The sequence below is a fragment of the Oryzias melastigma genome, linkage group LG10 (assembly GCF_002922805.2).
Source record: "Oryzias melastigma strain HK-1 linkage group LG10, ASM292280v2, whole genome shotgun sequence".
NCBI classification, from domain to species: domain Eukaryota; kingdom Metazoa; phylum Chordata; class Actinopteri; order Beloniformes; family Adrianichthyidae; genus Oryzias; species Oryzias melastigma.
Genome location: NC_050521.1, coordinates 8,090,795 through 8,110,067, shown reverse-complemented (window position 1 = coordinate 8,110,067; position 19,273 = coordinate 8,090,795). Strand labels below are relative to the sequence as shown.

The window sequence follows — 19,273 nt, the reverse complement described above, 5'->3', positions numbered from 1 at the left end:
CAACAAAAAACTGCTGAATTTAGCAAATAATCCATTTAAAATGATCTATTCACTTAACAGAAATGCAAACTTTAAAAGCAAACAAATAAAAAAAATGTTATGCTAATCCATATTTTTTTTTTTATGTTTTTCCATTACCAGAACAAAAGACGTTCTATAATATCATCATACTTGGAACACTACTGGCTTGCAGTGTCCTTGTCAACATCATTTTATTCTTCATCAGAGGAAAGGGTTGTTGTGAGCACAGCAAAGGTAAGTTCATCACGTTTACTGCAAAGTATCTCATACTGCGGATAAATACGCTTCATTATTTGTTGTTGTATCAAAGGTTTTTACTTCCAAGGTTATTAAAATTGTGATGCATATTTTTTTGTGAATAGTGAACTTGAGTTTATGGAGATAGAGTAGAAAAAATGAGTCAGGCCAATTGCAGGATCAATAAATTTACCAATAAAGACTGCATATTAAAGTTCTCTACCAAGGCTCATCTCAGTATTTTCAGTATTTAGGATTCAGAATAACTTTTTAAAGTGTCACTAAAAGTATCAGAGAACACAAAACATTAAAACATTTTTAAGTAAAATCTTTTTTGGACTGTTATTCAGCTTGATTGAAAGTGATTCAGAGCTTTAATATGGTTGCGATGAAAGCTGAGGACACAATTTAAATGGGAGATGAACTTCCCAACAATATCTTAATCTTAAGCTACACATCACTCCCGTTCAAGAATGCGCCAAAAGTGTATATTTTAAAGTATTTAACCCTTAGTGTTCACACCGAACAAGTAGTAAGAGACTTCTTTATCTTTTGCTACTGTAGTCGTGCATATTGACCACCTACAGTTGGAAGAGTCTGAGAGCGAAATGTCGAAGAGGTTCAAATCTCATGAATCTTTCTCTATCACAGCTTTATTCCGATATATGAAAGACTTGGTGTCATGGAAGCCCATACAGGCACGAACCGCAATCATTTATTTCTCCATGATGAGCAATTTTCAAACAGTCGGGACTTCAGTGTATTTAAAGGGACGCCGTCCACACACCATTACCAAGTCCGAGTGACTGATTGCTCAAAGTTTAACTGGTTTGACTTTCAAGCACGTTCAATCGCCACACGCGTTGGGGATAGAGCCTGAAATTGGTCGTAGAAACTTGAATAGCTACACATAAACATGGGAGTGTAATCTCAAAATGCAAATGTATGCACATTTACATAGTTTTTATTGGAAGCAGTCGCTTGACTGTGGATTTGAATGTCGCTTTATGTTTACAAGTGTAAAGAAGACAAAGAAACCCTTTTTATAATGTTATAGTGTGTTTTAAATATATTTGAACAATTTTCATATCATACCTGTTTGCATGCATACACAATGCCCTTCTTAGAAACGTTCTAGTATGTGTGCATTGATGTTGCTTCTTCAAAGGGGTGACCATATTAAAACAATTAAGAACACAGTAACAGAACAAAATAGTCCAGCTTGTGTGACATCAATGACTTTTATGAGGCAATTTGTATATAAAGTCTAGATGTGGTATATCTGCGGCAGAAATGTGAAAAAATGCTAACTTTGTTCTCTATTTTGACAGTGCTCTTGCGGAAGCAGACTTTTAATATGAAATTGAGAAAATAAGGAATGCACAAATGTATTTTTATGGATTGTTTTTAATTAAAAAACTAATATAGTAAATCCCATCATCTCCACTCTTGGTGGTTTTGAATGGTTTGGTTCGTGAGAATAAGCCTCATCAACTGTCAACAGCAAATTATTGCAGAACACTGTGTACCCATTAGGACTACCTCCAACTAGGATAGACCACCTCCATGGCCTCATGGTAGAGTTTGGGAGGTCCTAAGTTCAAATCCACACCTGAGTCATAGCCATCATCAGCCCTAGAAAAACTAGATAGAGTATTGCTTGAAAGCTTTGGAGAGACATTTAAACTATTTTTCCGTTTGTCATTTGACTGACCCGCTACTGTAAGTCTTATCTCCTCAGAGATCTTAGCTCACAAGATGCATTTCCTTTCCCATGACACATACTGCAAGTTTCTCACAGTGTTGACCTATCATCTTTGTCACAGACATTCGTCAAAGCTCTTTGAACTTTTCCCAAGTGCTCAGAGGTTTCTCCATCCCTGCATGACCTTTGCAATGTAACGTTAAGGAACTTTCTACACTTCTAAAACTCAACCTTTTGTGCTCAATTTCTCAGAAAATAAAAATGCAGCCTGTTTCAGTCTTCCCTTTCATGCCAAAGCAAGCAACAAAATTATGACATGATTGTGTTCCTTACCTAATATCCTTTAACATGTTCGTTTTCTAGATTTCCTCCCGCAGGCATTTTTGGTTTTGTGATACTGCACCATTTACTTTGAGACGTGCTGCTACCATAACATTTGATAAGAACTAATTTATTGCAAGTGACAGTTTCTAAGTTCGAACCATTGGCACATATTAACTAAAACACCTTTCAAAGTTACAGTTTTGGTGTGTTCACCCACCAAAAACAGAGCTGATGCATAACATTGGATACCAAAAAAAAAATACACCCTAGCTCCTTCCTACAATTGTTGTAAATAAGAAAAAGAAAGTAGGGCCATGTTTATTTTTGTAACCTATGTTGTGTCTGGATTGAAAAAAACGATTCCAATCACGTTAAAGTTTGCCTCAAGGAGTACCTCATCCTATTTATACATTCAGACTTAAGCTTTTGGGATATGAAAGTTTCCTCATCTAGTAATTATTGTTTGTTTTTTAAATTGTCAATTTAAAAAACATGATCATTTTTTTCTTTGCTCTTTTGCTTTTATTTATTTTAAAAATCAGATGTTCCAGCTCCAAGGCATCTTAAACGAGGAAGATCCGAGGATGAATCAAACAATCTGGTATGTGTCATTTAAAATAGTTACAATCAAAAGCAGGGGTGTCAGAAACCAGGCCTCGAGGACCGGTGTCAAACATGTTTCCAACCAACCTGCCATTGAAGTTCCTTAATGGCGAAACAATAGATATTTCAGGATTTATGGTCCTTAGTGCCTGGAGTTTGACACCTCTCTCCTCTAAATGTTGTCAAACATAAAACAGTTAATACAATTTTAATTATTTTTTTCAGGTTTAAGAGCTTCAAGAGATTTATACATGATTAAAATCAGTGTTTTCATTATTATTATTTATTCTTTTGCAGGATGATCAAGAACCTGAACTAAACTATGCTGCGTTGGAATTTCCACGGAACTCAAAACACCTGAAGAGTCCAAACCAGTTTACAGAAGATAATTTCTAGTCAAAGATGAAAGACATTAGCAAAGGAGATCTCAATGAAACGTGAACAAGCCCACTGAAAAACCTCCCAACATCTTTATGGTCTGTGGAGACTAAAAGGACATGAGTAGGATATATTACACAAGTATATTTTTTGGGAAATGTTGTATACTTATACAGCTTTGGAGATGTCACAGTTTTTTCTCTGTCATTTTTCTGTCATTTTTTAGTCCGTGTCTATAAGAGGGGTCAGCAGTGTTTATGACGTGAAGACCCAATTAGAATTTTTCTCCTTAACAACTGTGCCGTCACCAACTATTTGGTGTTTGCTACTACACACAAAAACAACCCATACAGGCACGAATGAATGACTAGAATTTTAAAAGAGGTATAAGGCACTCCACAGCGCGGTGTGTTTGGGGTCCACTCCACCCTTTTTTTTTTTTTTCTCTTTCAACTTGTTTCTGTATTTTAGAAGTTAAAATTCTCTTAAGAATATTTCTATTTTTTGGTCTATGTTTAAAAGTGTTCTGAGTTCTAAGGTAAACATTTATTTTGAAGAACTTTTTCATTAATTGGCCTGTGGGAGGGGCTAAGTGAGTATAGAAGGAAACTTTTTCCAGTTGGATAGTGAGCAATCTTGGTTGAACCAAGGTCTCCCAAAAATGATTGTGTTATTTGTTTTGTTTGTTGGGGAACAAGGATATCCCATTGATTTTTTTTTTCTTCTGAATTTTTTGGTATGGTCATCTTATTTTTGAGTACCTGGGCCTTCTAAGAAAGTAGAAAAACACTTGTGAGTGGGTTCTTCTTTACCGTAAAAACTACAAAGTGCATTACAGTCCAATTCACACACACATTCACATACTGATAGCAGCTTCACTGCCAAACACTGGCATCAACCCATAACTACCAGTAACAATACGAGGTTCAATGTCTTGCTCAACCAAACTTGCATCTGATCAGAGGTCGACCACTCTACCTCCTCACCACATGTACTCATTTTATTTCAAAGGCCAGTCTCAAATATTTTTACAAAACATATTCTGAAGTTGTTTGAGCTTTATATGTATTGTGTGTTTGACTCTGTATGCAATGTTCATGTATTTTTGGCACACATTCTGAAATAAAGATATATTTTTGTCTGACATATTTCATTAGTACTTGTTCAGCAGAAAAAAAACAGTTTTAAAATATTGTCACATGTTTTTATACTTAAACATTTGTTGTCCCATTCTGTGTAGTTGGATACTGAACTTAATCATAGGCTTCTCTTAGCTGTATTTCAAAAGCATGCACAGTTCAGGGTATTTATTAGAAGAGTAAAATTTGTAAAATATTGTTGAATTTTGTGATCCATTACTTTAGTCTGTTTTTGTAATTGTAAATACATGTAGGATTTAAAGTGTCATTCTAACCATATTTTTTTACTAATGTAAATTTGTAACAGTGATCTATTATTTATCATTTAGAAGCTTAAGGCTAAAATCAAAAAGCCTTTGTTGTTTTCAAGTCAAATTTTATGCACAGTGGCGGAACTATTGGCGGAGAACAACCCGTCCCCCTCCCCGTCACTGAGAGCTCTGTTTGTTCGTGAATTCTCATAGCCTCAAGCTAACATTAGTGGCACAAAAACAACTACGCCGAATATTGAATCAACACAGAATCACAATTTGCTATTGAACGAGTGTTGAACGCTAATCATATTTTGCACACCTATGCGAGAGCAGGACAGGATGGGAACAAATGGAGAGGAAACTGTGGCACGCCCATTTCAGTAACTGTGTCTTTAGTTTGAGCATTTTCTAGCATTGAGTTTTCTGATCCATTTGGTTTAAGAAATACTCAGAAATACAGTTTTAATCCTAAGTTATTTTATATTGGGTCTCTACTATGAGAAAAGTGCTACAAAGGGGTTACCAAAAGTTTAATTATTTTAAATCCAAGATGCAGGTCAATGATTTATGGTCTAGGGTGCCTAAAAGTCTGGAGAGGAACTCTGTTTATTGGTAAAATAGGTCTCCACAGAGAGTTGAATTGACTCACAGAGGTCACTCAGGTTACTAGAGCTGTCGCATACTGCACATTTGTTTTTCCAAAAAAAAAAAAAAAAACGAAAAAATGAATCGCTTTTAAACTTTCTGATTTACATATTAAATCGTAACTGAAGCCAGTGGATAATGAATGTTTAAAATAATGCTCATGCATCCAGACCATGGAGGAAGACCGTGTAGGTGTTGACTTTCCTCAATCGGAATAGGCTCAGGACTTGGAGCAGAGCAACTGTACCAAAATGGCCTCAATAGCCGGGCATTATGTGTTGTAAACAGAGCAACAGATCAATGATGAGATCCAACAACTGCTGACTGAATGAGCCTGCATCCACCCAACCACCTTTCAAACAATTTTTAACGTGGTACACATTGCTTCTCAGATTGTTTTTCTGTCGATCTATGTCATAGACGCTTATCATCTACACTCATAGCTGACGTGTCCTCAGTAACCGCCTTGCAGCATTCCTTCACTGTCCCAAAGTAACAGTACAAAGTGTTGTACCTGACATTAATACAGACGTTTAAGATTGGTCAGCAAAACATAAAGTGAACTCTCCTCACAAGGATTGTAAACATAGAACTTCCATTATTCTTTCTCTCATTGTTTTGCTCTGCCCTTGTAATTCCTGGGCAATAACTAAAAGATCTTTAGTCACATGGTTTTGTTTATGAGCTTTGATTTGAAACAGAAATGTCAAGTTGAAGCCACTCTGAATACAAAAAACTTTGTCCTGTCTAGTCAAATTCCTGATAGAGTTTTTACTTTTAAACACTAATGTAAAACTAGATCAGTAGTGGAAACATTTTAAAGGCAATATAACAATGTGGGACATTATCATATCTCTGGTCTGGTACCTAAAAACTACTTGACACAAACTACACGATGCAGCAGAGATGACAGCCATGAGTTTAAGGACTTTAATAGGATATCAGGAAATTTGGGCATTAGTGGACAGAATTTGAAAGCTCTTGCTTTAACAGCTGTTCCACTCCAATCATCTTTTGATTTATTGTATAATTATGCAGTTTTTAGCCAAAATCAAAAATCCTCTGTCGCTTTCTTAGACACCATTTCTGCAGAGCGACAGAAGTTCATCAGAAATCAAACTCTGAGTTGGGACTATTGTCACGGAGTTGGCCCACTTTCATTTCCAACCATCATTTTGTTTACTCCCTCATGCAAGCTTGCAGCTCCTCACAATCCCAACCTGACATTGGTGGTGAAAATAAAATAGCAAGCAATATCGTAGATGTCCAGTTGAGCTTTGAACCAGATTCCAGCTCAGACGAGAAAAGCAAAGACATACATGGATCTAGTCATCTACAAGTGGACGTATCGGGATGGAGTGGAGCAGGGAGGGGCATATAATGCCTAAATAACTGAATTATAGATGTTTCTGCTGACATGACTTTTCCGCAGTGATAAAAATCATCATGTTTACATGATCTTAAATCACTGTTTTGCTTGAGTAAGCTAAACTAGCACGTGTACGTAGATATCATCACTTTGGAAACTGTCTTCATTTGATCAGATCTTGATTTGACCACTTCAGAGCTGCCACTTTTCCTTCAGCTGCATGCTCTTGTTATTAAGGCTTCAACAAGAGTTCTCACCAGTCTAATTATAATAAAAACCAAAAGGATTGGATTCATGACTAGTTTTGTAGTTTCCACCTATATAGTTTTGTTTTCACACCATCTGAAAAAGACGCATAAGCATCAGTTCCCGTGCCACCAGTTTGCAAAGAAACCTAAAAAAAAGCCATGCCCTCTGCATTTGAATCTGGGCTGTTTTCACCTTTTCATGCAAGCATGATTGGTGGACTTTACCACTTCAGAGTGGTCTTATCATGGTGGCATCTGAAGCAGCTCGGAGAGGAAGGAAGTCACAGAAATACTGCTTACTCGTTGGAAATATACAGCACGCTTTTGAAAACAATGCAAGCACAGTGAACTAAGTTAATGCACTTTTTTTAGCTGTGCAACAAAACTAACATCTTTTGGTAGATCATTGAAGTTTTTTTTTTAAGTTTTGATGCAATTTCAAATGCAATTTTAAATGTTGTTCAACAATCAAAACTCAAAGTAAAAAAAAAAGCATGAAACAAAGAGAAAAACTTTAAGGATGATAAAACAAACTTGGCATGATGAACTAAACACCAGACACAAAAATTAATTGGCAATTGGGCTACTCCTTAATATAATGGTCAACAGAGAAGCCCCTGCTTCCCAATTGAGTCTTTTGGTGTGAAGTTTATGTTTTCCTCTGACATTAATGGGTTTCCTGTCAGTTGGAAACTCTAAAATTGTTCCTAGGCATGCAGGTGAAAGTTTCTGGTTGTGTGGCCCTGGAACAGACTGCACACTGGCAACCGGTCAAAGGTGCCTGGATGCCCCCCCCACTTTCTCAACTGAAACTACTGGGATAAATTCATGTTAAAGAACATAAAAAATAACTTTTTCGCTAAAGTAAATATCTTCTGACAGAAAAGTTGCAGTTCTCAGCACAACTGTGTAAATTATGTACCATTTGCGTAACTTTAACTTCTTTGTTACTTTTAAATAAGGAAGTTAGATTCCCCAGTTATTTTCCTCCAAATCTAAATACCTGACTCTGTTGTACCAGTGACTTATCTCCACCTTCTGTGGTGTGAAATGTATGCCACCACAAAAACCATCCAAGTTCCATCGTGGTCACCCTGTACAAAATATTTCTGGCTCTGCCAACACACAAGAGGTGCCCTCATAGTGCCCCAACTTCTAATTTAACTACATTCTCTTGCACACACTTTTCAACACACTGTACACACCGATACATGTATGTACACACACACACACACACACAGACGTTGGTTGTGTCCCTTAGGCGTTGGCATCCTAAACTTGGCTATCCTCTCGTCCTGAGAAATACTTAAGAGTTGGCGATCGCATCTAAGACTTTTCTTTTTTGTGAGCTCATTTTCATTCAGTATGCTGACAAGTTTTTTTTTAATCTAACATAAATGCTTTTATAAAAGTTAAACAATCTACAGACTTTTTACCAGAACACCGACATTAGAAGCACTGCTTTTGTATATTGTATTAATCTGATGGAAATAGTTCACTGCTTTTTATTATATTCTTCAATTTGCACTTTTTTCTTTCTGTGTATTTAAAGGAGTCTGTTGTGGACCCAATGTGGTCCTGAGCTTGGATAAATACAGAAGGTTGTGTCAGGAAGGACATGCAATGTAAAATCGCTGCTAAACAAAATATGTGAATCAGGCAACGACCCCTGAAGGGAAAAGTAGAGCCAAAGGAGTCTGTTGGAGCCCTTTCAGTCATTATCAAATTGAATGTCAGGTTATAATGCTACTTTTACTACCATTGAGTAAACAAAACTGCGAGTAAGTTGAAGTTCTACCCATCTTTCTGCACGAAGCTGAACCCTTTTCCTTGTTTAGAAATAATAGAACATTAGTTTGGCTTTAAAGATTGATTTACAGTAATAAAATAACTTTAACTTTACTTCACAACGACATTACAATGTAAATTTAATAAACTGTAAAGGCATCTGTTCCATTGTGCTACAACTTATTTATAACATTTTCATGGTTGTCATAATCATGAATTTTATTCACAGACGTAGATAAATTAATAGCTCAATATGCGCAGGATGTCTTTGGTTTTTCATTTATTCCTTAAGCAGTGTATAAAAAAAGCATTGTCTGAAATGCATAAATGCAACAAAAATTAAATAAAAAAATGTAGACAATTTTCTTTTTTAGACACGCAGGAAGTCCATTAAATGTCTTTCAGCCAATCACCATCATTTCCCCTTAGAAAAGTTTCTTCAAAAGGGAGTAAAAAGGCTCTTTGAGTGAGAGGACATCAGTTGTGCAAGTGAAGTTTTATATGTCACAATGCAAGGAGGACAGACCGCTTTCATTCTTCTGTGCGCTTTATGTGAGTTGACTTGTTATGTAAAGACCAAAGCCCACTGAATGTTTTAATGTATGCAAGTTATATTTATGAGTTACAGTTATGTAAATGGGTTGAATACAATTATTTTTGAGTTTGTAATTATTTCCGTGTGTTTTCCAACAGTGACTCGAACCCTTGCAGTCGGACAGGTCAACATGATTGAGGCTGAAACTGGCAGTAATGTGACTCTGAATTGTTCCAACTCTGAATTCAGTCAAGGGGTGTTCTTTTGGTATAAACTCCAGTTTGGGTATATGATCCAAAAAGTGGCATATGGCAATATGGCGAAACTAACACTGAAAAAAACGTTTGAAAATCAAAGATTTAATATCACACAAGTGGGGGATGTGTATTCTCTTTCTATAAGAAATGTCAGCAAAGACGATGAAGCAACGTACTTCTGTCAGGCAGGTGCGTCCTACGCAGTGACATTTACCAATGCCAGTCAATTAGTTGTAAAAGGTAAAGTATTTGTTTGTTTAGAATTTCAATATAAAAATTAAAATTGGATTTTGTTTTTCATTGATTTTTTTTTTTTTTAATCTCACAGGTCCCAAAAACAAACAAAAAGTGATAACTGTTACTCAGAGTTCTAACGTGGAGCTGGTTCTACTGGGAAACACAGTGACCCTGCAATGTTCGGTTCTGTTAAAGACCAGAGAAAGCCCGGATGAGTGTTCAGATGACCACAGAGTTTACTGGTACAAGGCCGGATCAGAAAATTATGCAGACATCATTTATGTAACCATTTCCAGCCGTGATGTTCAAAAAGAAAGACATGTCTACAATCTGACCAAAACTGTGAAGAATTCTTCGGATGCTGGTTTTTACTATTGTGCTGTGCTCTCCTGCGGAGAAATCCTGTTTGGTGAAGGAACTGAAGTCCAGATAAGTATGTTTTATACTCCCTAATTCGCTTTTTTTAAATTTTTACATCTATTTCTGCTATTATTTAAACCTGTATGCGTTTGGTTATGCAAAATTAAAAGGACGGAGGCAAAAAAGTGTTTTTGCTTTTGTCTTTTTAACTAATCTTTGTAGTTTGCAGGCTTGAGTAAAAATTTTGGTGTATGATGGTCTATGCTTACTTTTGTGTCTTTATATGCCTGTGCCACTCATAACTAATTTAATAATTTAATCTGACCTTCGGAAAAGTTCTGGTCTTCCAGACATTATTTTAACATTACTTTAGTATCTTCAGTACTTCTCCCCATGTCATTTTTAGACTTTAAACTTAAAAAATTAGAGGTGACAGGCTAAATCACACACAAAGTGTTTTTCTCTCAAGCATGCAGATCTTTAGAAAGGATTTTACACATCAGTAAAAATCTCTCCCGAGGGAATATGCTGAGAGATGAGCAAGGAAAATACAACATGCCACAAGAAATACTTAATAATTTCTTCTTTTTATAAACTATTCCCACAGTTTTGCGGCAGAATTTAAAAATTCTTTGTGTTAGGGATGTAGACAAGCCGCGATATTGTTTGCAGCTGACCAAAGAAATGGACATCTGCAACAGCATACGTGGTGCACAGCAAAATGAACGACTTGATGTGTTTGAAACTGGCCAGGTCAAAGAGTTTATAAATGTATAATTTGTAAATATAAATTGTTTTAAGAACGGTACTTTTTTTTTCCTGTCTCCAGAAAGAGAATTCTGCCCGTATCTCATCATATTGGGGACACTGCTGACTTGCAGTTTACTTGTGACTTTCCCTTTGGTTCTTGTAAGAAGAAAGCACAAAAAAGCTTGTGAACAGTGCAAAGGTACGTTCAAGTTTTGTAAGATATTTAATAAACCGCCGTGCCCTAAGGAAACAATTTTGGAAACATTAAAATTAGCAATTATTTAGTGTTGATCCTGCTGAAGGTAATTCTAAATACTCTGAAGACAATAATTATACTTTCTTACATCCTTGTGTTTTCCTTTAGGCTTAATTTATTTATGTAAATATTTTGTAAAACAGTAACAGTAGTTGTAATAATGTTCAGGGCCTTCTGGTATTACTGTAATATCAAATGTACCACACACTATGTTCATAGAAGAAGGAGACAAATGTAAAAAATAAAATACAGGGGCATGAAAGAACACAAGTGTCAACGTTTATGTAGTACAGGTGGGTATAACTTTAGTTTGTCAACTTATTTATGGATCTTTATTTGTATTAGGATTTTATTTTTAAATTATTAAAGTTATAGAGTCTTGTAAAGCCCACTACATCAAATAATCGTCACAACATTTATTTTTTGGGAAATTAAGATGTTTTTTTTTTTTTTTTACTTTTTTTGTTTGAAATCCTCAAACAAACAAACAAAAAAATGATATAACAGAGTTCCTCCGCTTATTTGTATTTCTTTATTTGCGGTGTCATGTATTTGCAGAATTTTTTTTTCTTTTTTTAGTCATGTGACTTTTCCAGTTTGTCACAAAAACTCAGACAACTCAAGACACATGAAACATTTGAATCTGAAGGGGGTGCTGGGCTGCTGAGGTGTATCTCTGTACAGCATAGCACAGATCCCCCCTCCTCTCTTCATGCTCCTGCATGGAGAAATGGCATCAGCGCTAAAAAAAATCCTGATATGCTGAAGAAGATAATCGCGGAGGATAAATATCATCCACTGCAGGTGTTTATTATTTAAAGTAAGAAGACGTGTGCGCCCCTGATTTTAAAGCACCGAGAGATCTTTCCTTTTCACGATCTGCAGGTGTAGGTTGATGTAGATGCCTTAGCCTCTGTAGAACATATTCTATCGGCTATAAAAATCTGTAACAGTGCTTCTTTTTTTCTGCCTCCATTGCTTTTTTTCTGTTTACATCACTGTTTCTATACTTCAAATACAGTTTTAAAAAGGTCAAAGATCTATTTGGGCTACCTGACCTCTTTTTTGTGAGAACTACACCCTCATGCCTTCTCAAGCCTTTTGGGGCTTTAGAGGGCACAATTTCCTGATCCAATCTATCCTCATCACTCCACAAGAGAACCTCATCATCTTCATCTTTACTACCTACAGCTATACCTAGTGTCACTTTATCAAAGTCTCTAAACCCAAAACATGACTGCTCTCACCACAGTCATCTACACCTTTCTTTTCTTTATTGAGATCTTCTTTCACCCATTCACTGAACACATACATACAACGTAAAATTCATTTATGTTACCATCTTCTACTTTCTCTAAACTCCCCTCTTTAACCTTTCTTTTGTGCCTTATGTGTCACTTATGTGATTTAATCAGTGTCTTTTATGTGTGCCCTGCGATCACTTTTGTGTTCACAGTGACCTTTTTATGTTTTGCTGAGATCGCTTTTTTGTTTGCAGATATTTTTTTGCAAAGTTTCCTTATTTGTTTGCCCTAACCTTTTTTTGGTTCGATGGTGGTTCTTACACTGTAAATGTGTCTTGCTGAAACCAAACAAAAGAAAAGCAGTTAATGCTAAACCAAAATGGATGTCTACAACTCTCATATTAAAAATCAACATATGGATTTCAGCTACCTCAGCCTTTAACAGTGAAAGTATTCCAAGGGAGTAAAAACAAAAAGACAAAACATCTTTTGTAGTGCACTGTCATGTTAGTCTCTAAATTTGTTGTAGATTTTTAATTTGTTGTATTAGTTTTATAAATAAGGACATGAGTTATTATATCTTCAAAAAGTCACAATCGTTAATGCCAGAATCACCTTACCTGCTTTTCTTTCTCCAAACAGGAAATGCTACAACTTCCCTTCCTGATGAACGAGAAAGACATTCGGAAAACAATCTGAACAGTGAGGTAGATACAACAGACAGTGGAATTTTAAATCTTAAACAGTGTTTGTTTTGACTGTAATAATTCTAAATTAGATTAAAAAAATTATTGAAACAGAAGTAAATTAATTTAAACACAAAAAAATGGACTCTTTAAAAACTTAAAAATTGATTTTAGTGAAAATACAAAAATAAAAAGACTGGTCATACGACACACTTTAAACACTAAATTAATTTTGGTTATGGTTTAAAGCTTTTGATTGTCATGTTTACTTTTTGCTTTTTACCAGAATAACCAACAACAGCATCTATGTTTGCCATTTCAAAATTTCTATCCAGTTATTAGAATAAAAAAATTCAGCATTATTTATCTTGCACTAAAAAAAGAGCCTTGGATAAACATTTCTAACATTTATTATAAAGCTGTAGAAGGAATATTTAATCCTTTTCTCTCTCTTTTTTGCAGGATGATGAAGGACCTGAAATAAACTATGCAGCATTACACTTCTCAGGGAGAAAAAAAAGACTGAGGAAAAAGGGGGAGTTTCAAGAGAAGTGCATCTATTCAACCATTAGAAAGTTCAGGGAAGGAGAGATTAATGAGGATTGAAGACAATCTTTGACATCTGTTATTCATGTCAGTACTGAAATCATTTTAGATAGTTTAACACAGACAATTTCGTTTTTTTATGTTCATAAATATCTGTTCTTTTCTTATTAGCAAATGTATCCTTTTATATAGTTTTTTTTTTTTATTTCATTTTAAAAATCAAGTTGGGCTGCACGGTGGCGCAGTGGTTAGCGCTCTCGCCTCACAGCGAGAAGGCCCCGGTTCGAATCCCGGCTGGGACCTTTCTGTGTGGAGTTTGCATGTTCTCCCCGTGCATGCGTGGGTTTTCACCGGGGACTCCGGCTTCCTCCCACCATCCAAAAACATGCTTCATAGGTTCATTGGTGACTCTGAATTGCCCCTAGGTGTGAATGTGAGAGTGAATGTGTGTGATTGAGGCCCTGAGACAGACTGGCGACCTGTCCAGGGTGTACCCCGCCTTCGCCCATCAGCAGCCGGGATAGGCTCCGGCACCCCTGCGACCCCGAAAGGGACGAAGCGGTCTGGAAGATGAATGAATGAATGAATGAAATAAAGTTTAGAAATTGTAACATGGAAACATACATTTTTCAACTTTGTTTTTAGGGCTCTTTACAATACAAATGTTCACAAACAAAAAGTTAAATAAAAATACAAACAGAATGCCAGGAAATACAAAATGCCTTAATCACAGCTGACCTTAGGACTAGATAAAAGTTCAAAACTCAAGTCTAAAAATAAAAAAAAAAGTCTAAAAAAAATTAAAACGAATTCAAAAATGATTGGCCATCCAGTGGAATGACACTAAATTTAAAGATGAGTTCATTCTTTAATGATCATTGCAGGGCCATTCTGTGCCAATTGCAATCAAGCAAATGCTGAAGCGCTAATGTAAAGGTTATCAGTAGTATTAATGATAATAATATGCCGTATATATAAGGCATATTTCAAATGCTTAAGATCACAAGAGTAGTAAAAAATACAAAACAGAAATCGGCACTGTGAAAAAAATCATTTAGGACACTGGCCCTGGAGAGGCTGTTTTTAATCACATTTTTTTTTACGGGGAAAGTCATTCTCTGGGATTAGAAGGGGCTGGTGCTCAGAGGGCAAGATTTTAGAAGAGTGCTCAAAGATTTGTGAATGGCTTAAATACCACTTTAAGGGTGTGTTTCATGAGGGATTCAAATTTTAATTCACTAAAAGGGGCCATACCCTTAAAATTCTACTTTTCTAGGTTGCAAGTGCATTATAATGCTAATTCCTCACTTTAAAGAACCCTAAACAGTATTAAAAAGTTGATTTTGCACGATATTAATCCAGTGGTCCCCAACCTTTTAGTGGCTGCGGACCGGTCAACCCATGAGGATTTTACCACGGCCCAGGGAGGGGGTGTCGGGGTCGAGAGTGGTTAAAAACATAAAGACTTTATCCCATTTATTTGCAAATAAAGATTCCACATGCAACTTTTCTTGTGTTACACACCGCCATACTGCTTTTAGTGCTTAAGCTAATTGATAGAATCCAGTTGATTTTCAAAATAAAAGATTTATGTCTCACACAAAATAAAAAAAACGCGTATAATTTATTAGTTCTTCCGCGCCCCGGTGGCAAGGGATCCACGGACCGGTACCGGTCAGCGGCCCGGTGTTTGGGGAGCTCTGCTTTAATCGATGAGTTGTTGTATATTTCTTTGATCCGACCTGATTGATCTGCCTAATCCAAGTTTAATCTAATCAACATATTCCAAAATAAAATCAGATCAAATTAAAATGATTGAAGATATTGGAAAATACCCTTTGGACTTAGACATGGTAGGTTTATTTTATGATAGCATAAGAAAAAAAAAAAAAATCAAGCACACATGAGATGTAGCAAAAACAATAAACTATCATTACAGTCAAATGTATGGAAACATTTTGAATTTTGCAAAGATGTTACCATACAGTGTAGTAGAATGTTCTAATAATGTTCCCTTTGTATTATTTTGCTGTGGAAAAACAACAGTGGGCTGAACTTCATGAAACTAAAATGTGAATGGATTTGACAGTCAGTCTTTTACTTGTCTCATTTTTAATTTACACTTAATTATCTTGTAAAAAATATAAAACAATTGGAAAAGTTCACCTGCACTGCTCAGTACCAGGTATTCATCTCTGAGTCACACTGGTGGAAGTTTTGGATAAAGGTTTTCTGGATCCATTTTAGGTCAGTAATTCAGATCGAACTGTATTATTCAAAATGAACCAGTATAATCAGTATAATTGCTGTTAAAATGAATCGTTACACCCCTAGTTTTGGCTCTCACTGTTGCACAAGCAACTTTATTGTTTGTCTCTCTTGTTAATGATAGATATAAATTCCTTCTTAAAGAGTGTTTCCTTTTTTATTATGTTTCACTGTGATTTAGAAGATAGAATAATGTTTAGTTGCCAATGTATCTCTTCTAAATAGACAAAACAACAACAGTTTGAGCAATACATTTATTGAATATTTCATCAAAGAGAAAACAAAGATAATGATCATTGAGGATGATTTCCCTCGTCTTACATTGCGGTCCACTAATGAGGCTGTCCGGCCATGTCAGAATCCTGGACAAAACATCAATAAACTGCAGCATTGTTTCATGAGGTCTTTTTTTTTTAACATACCTAAGGATAATGCAAAACAGCAGCAATCTCTAACAGCAAATATGAAAGTCAAAGAGAACCAACAAAAGCCGTACAAATGAAGCAGCAGCATGTATGAGGTGGTGAACAGCTGAGACAAATTATACCTAATTAGAGGGAGCAGGAGGAGAGGAGAGGGGAAAAAAACAAATCGGCAGGTTGAGAACAAGAAAGGGATCGGAGAAACAGTAAAAATGTAAATTAATAGGTGGGACCAAATCACATTTTAACCATTAACTGCTAAGACCTTTTAATCAACTATGCTAAAATGCTGAACTAATCACAACACTCTGGCAAAGGTCTAATCTGCCTGGTGTTAGTAAAATATGTCTAAGGTTGTTCAGTTCACATAGATCATTTTCTAACATTTAAAGATACCGGCAGTTATCCATTACTTCCATCTTGCTCTTCAGTCTTGTTGTATTTTTGTGAACACTACAGTACTATATAATTCATTCCAGCTCCTTTGTTGTCCTGCAACAAAAAAACAAAATCAGTATAAAAGTTACACTAGCAAAAAACACAAAATATTGACAGGAACGCGTGGGGTAGGGCCCATAATGCAGGGAAGGGGCTTGAATATGGGAACTTTATTTAAAAAAATTAAAATATGGCAAAAACACAGAGAGGGAGCTACAAATTGGGCCACACAAAGCTTAATTTAAAAGCACTTACAGTTCAAACTATTTGAATTTAGGTGCTCTCGGGTTAATTCCCTAAAATAAAGACAGCTGTGGATAATTAGAAACCTAACCTAGAGTAACCAGTACCCCTCCCTAAAAAGGCAGATCCCAGATGCCCCCAATCCTCACATTGAATTGGATGCATGGAGCAAAAAAGTAGTCGCCCCAAAGAGAGGAATGACAAACTTTCATTTGCTTCGCCGCTACAAAGTAATTTTTTTTAAATACTAATAAAAATAAATAAAATAAAAAGAACTAAGTGTATTAATTAAAGGAGGGCTTTTTGCATTGCAAAAGCTTGATAGAAAGTAAAAAATAAACAAATAAATAAAATGACTAAGGGCACATACTATTGAAATGCACATGTGTTATTTGTCCACAAAATTTTGGAAAAGTTTGTTTAATAGAAACAGGCTTAGTAATGCTTAGTATATGCTTGTATATTATAATTATTAAAAATTTAAAAAATGGTAACGCTAGCATCCAGATGTTAAATATTGCAGTGCACAAAACTCATTTGAACGGGGACTGCACAGTTCCTTTATACTGCAGGGAGACCATTCAAAATAATCTAACTTTTGAGCATATTTATATGTAAATAATTTTAAATTGATTTCTAAATTATTAATCAACAAATTATCTTCAGTACATGCAATATTTTTGCACACAATTTTAGGATCCCCATTTTGTGAAGCACTGAACAAGCAAATTTCACTAAATAAATCAACAAAGCTCTTGCTGTAGTATTATTTTGTTTTATGCCACAAGCATAATTTGTTGCAGCAATACATGTTCCGTCATTCAGAAATGTGAAGACAGTAAAATTGTAAGCTTACCTTTGTGTTGCACACGTACAGGCATCTTCTTTTTTCTTATTAGAATTAAAATAACATTCACAAATACACTGTAGGTCAACAGTGTCCCAAGCATGATGACCTCCCAACACAATTTGCCCTCTGGAATCAAGAAAAACATTTTTTTGCTTAAAATGAGAACAACAAATAACTAGCACACATCAATGTGTTGTGCTCATTTTTTTCTCAATTAAAAAATATTTTTAATACATTTTTTAATGTCCAAAACACCTGCATTTATATTGGTTTATGAAACGTACCCATTTCTACTTGAGTTCCTTCACCAAACAGGATTTCTCCACACGAGAGCACAGCACAAGAGTACAGACCAGAATCTGAGGAGTTGTGTATAGTTTTGGCCAGATGGTAGTCACATCCCCTCTTTTCTTGAATGTCACATTTTGAACTACTTGTGTGAATAATTTGTGGATCAGATTCAGACGTTGCTTTGTACCAGTATACTTGGTGTTCATTTGCACACTCTTCTGGATTCTCTTCGGTTTTGGAAATAACCGAACATTGAAGATCGGCAGTGTTTCCCTCCATGACCAACTCCACACTCGGACTTTTTTCTGTGTCGTCAAATATCTTCTTGGGTATAGGATCTGTGAGATTCACAAATAAAGAATCATTTCAAGAAATGTAACAAATTGTTTGAATTTTAATATGTACATTTTTTACCTTTAACAATTAACAAACTGCCATTGATGAATCCCATGTTGTACGAGGATCCAGCCTGACAAAAGTATGTCGCTTGATCTTCTTTGCTGACATTTCTTATGGTAAGAAAATGCTCTTTACCATCTTGAGTGGGAAAGAATCTTGTGTCTTTAAATTCGTCTCCAAGTGTTGGTTCTCCTCCAGAGGTTTTTGAAATTAACTGGATCTTATATCCAAACTGAAACTTAAACCAGTAAAGCAACCGTTGAGCAAAACCAGTGGCTGCACATTTCAGCTTCACATTATCTCCAGGTTTAGCTTCAATCCAGAGGAGCTGGTTTGAATGTTCCAGGGTTAAAGGCACCGCTACAAAAGAGAAACCAGCCAATTGATAACAACATTGCTGCTTTGCACAAATGTGCTATCTAAAGCTCAATCCATTATTGGAACAGTAATTAAATAGTTCATAAAACTTAACTTACATATGGCACAGAGAAGAATAAAAATACCCAGTCCTCCTTTCATTGTGGCGCATCACCTCTCTGTTGCACGACTGAGGTCTACAAACCCAAAAGAAGATTCACTTATGAGCTGAAAAAAACTTTTTACAAAGAGCGATTGGCTGAGAGAGAGATTATGTACTTCCTGCTGCTTTGATGAGCGGTGGTCCTTTTATTTTTGGTTGGTTTAAAACAATCTTTCTTTTACTAATCCATGTTTTTATACCCTAATGTCAAAGTCATGTCAGTATTAGAAACTAAGTATATTTTTGATTATTTTCTATCA

The 19,273-nt window shown here is 35.7% G+C and overlaps 1 protein-coding gene across 1 annotated transcript; it reads right to left on the bottom strand.

Moving 5' to 3' along the window:
• Window positions 1-15,453: 15,453 nt before the first annotated feature.
• On the bottom strand, window positions 15,454-19,047 carry LOC112153557. The gene is made up of 5 exons (XM_024283870.2): window positions 18,970-19,047; window positions 18,509-18,853; window positions 18,088-18,432; window positions 17,810-17,929; window positions 15,454-16,764 (listed from the first exon to the last, which is right to left on the bottom strand). Exons 1-5 carry the CDS (start codon window positions 19,010-19,012, stop codon window positions 16,700-16,702), a joined length of 918 nt encoding a protein of 305 aa, XP_024139638.1. The 5' UTR covers window positions 19,013-19,047; the 3' UTR covers window positions 15,454-16,699.
• Between the last annotated feature and the right edge of the window lie 226 nt (window positions 19,048-19,273).

Bases quoted from the DNA above. Each gene is read 5' to 3' on its own strand.
- LOC112153557 (XM_024283870.2), bottom strand. From the start codon at position 19,012: ATGAAAGGAGGACTGGGTATTTTTATTCTTCTCTGTGCCATAT. The intron at 17,930-18,087 runs GTACGTTTCATA...TCTTGATTCCAG, and splicing joins AGGAACTCAAGTAGAAATGG to AGGGCAAATTGTGTTGGGAG. The intron at 16,765-17,809 runs GTAAGCTTACAA...TTTTTGTTGCAG, and splicing joins TGTACGTGTGCAACACAAAG to GACAACAAAGGAGCTGGAAT.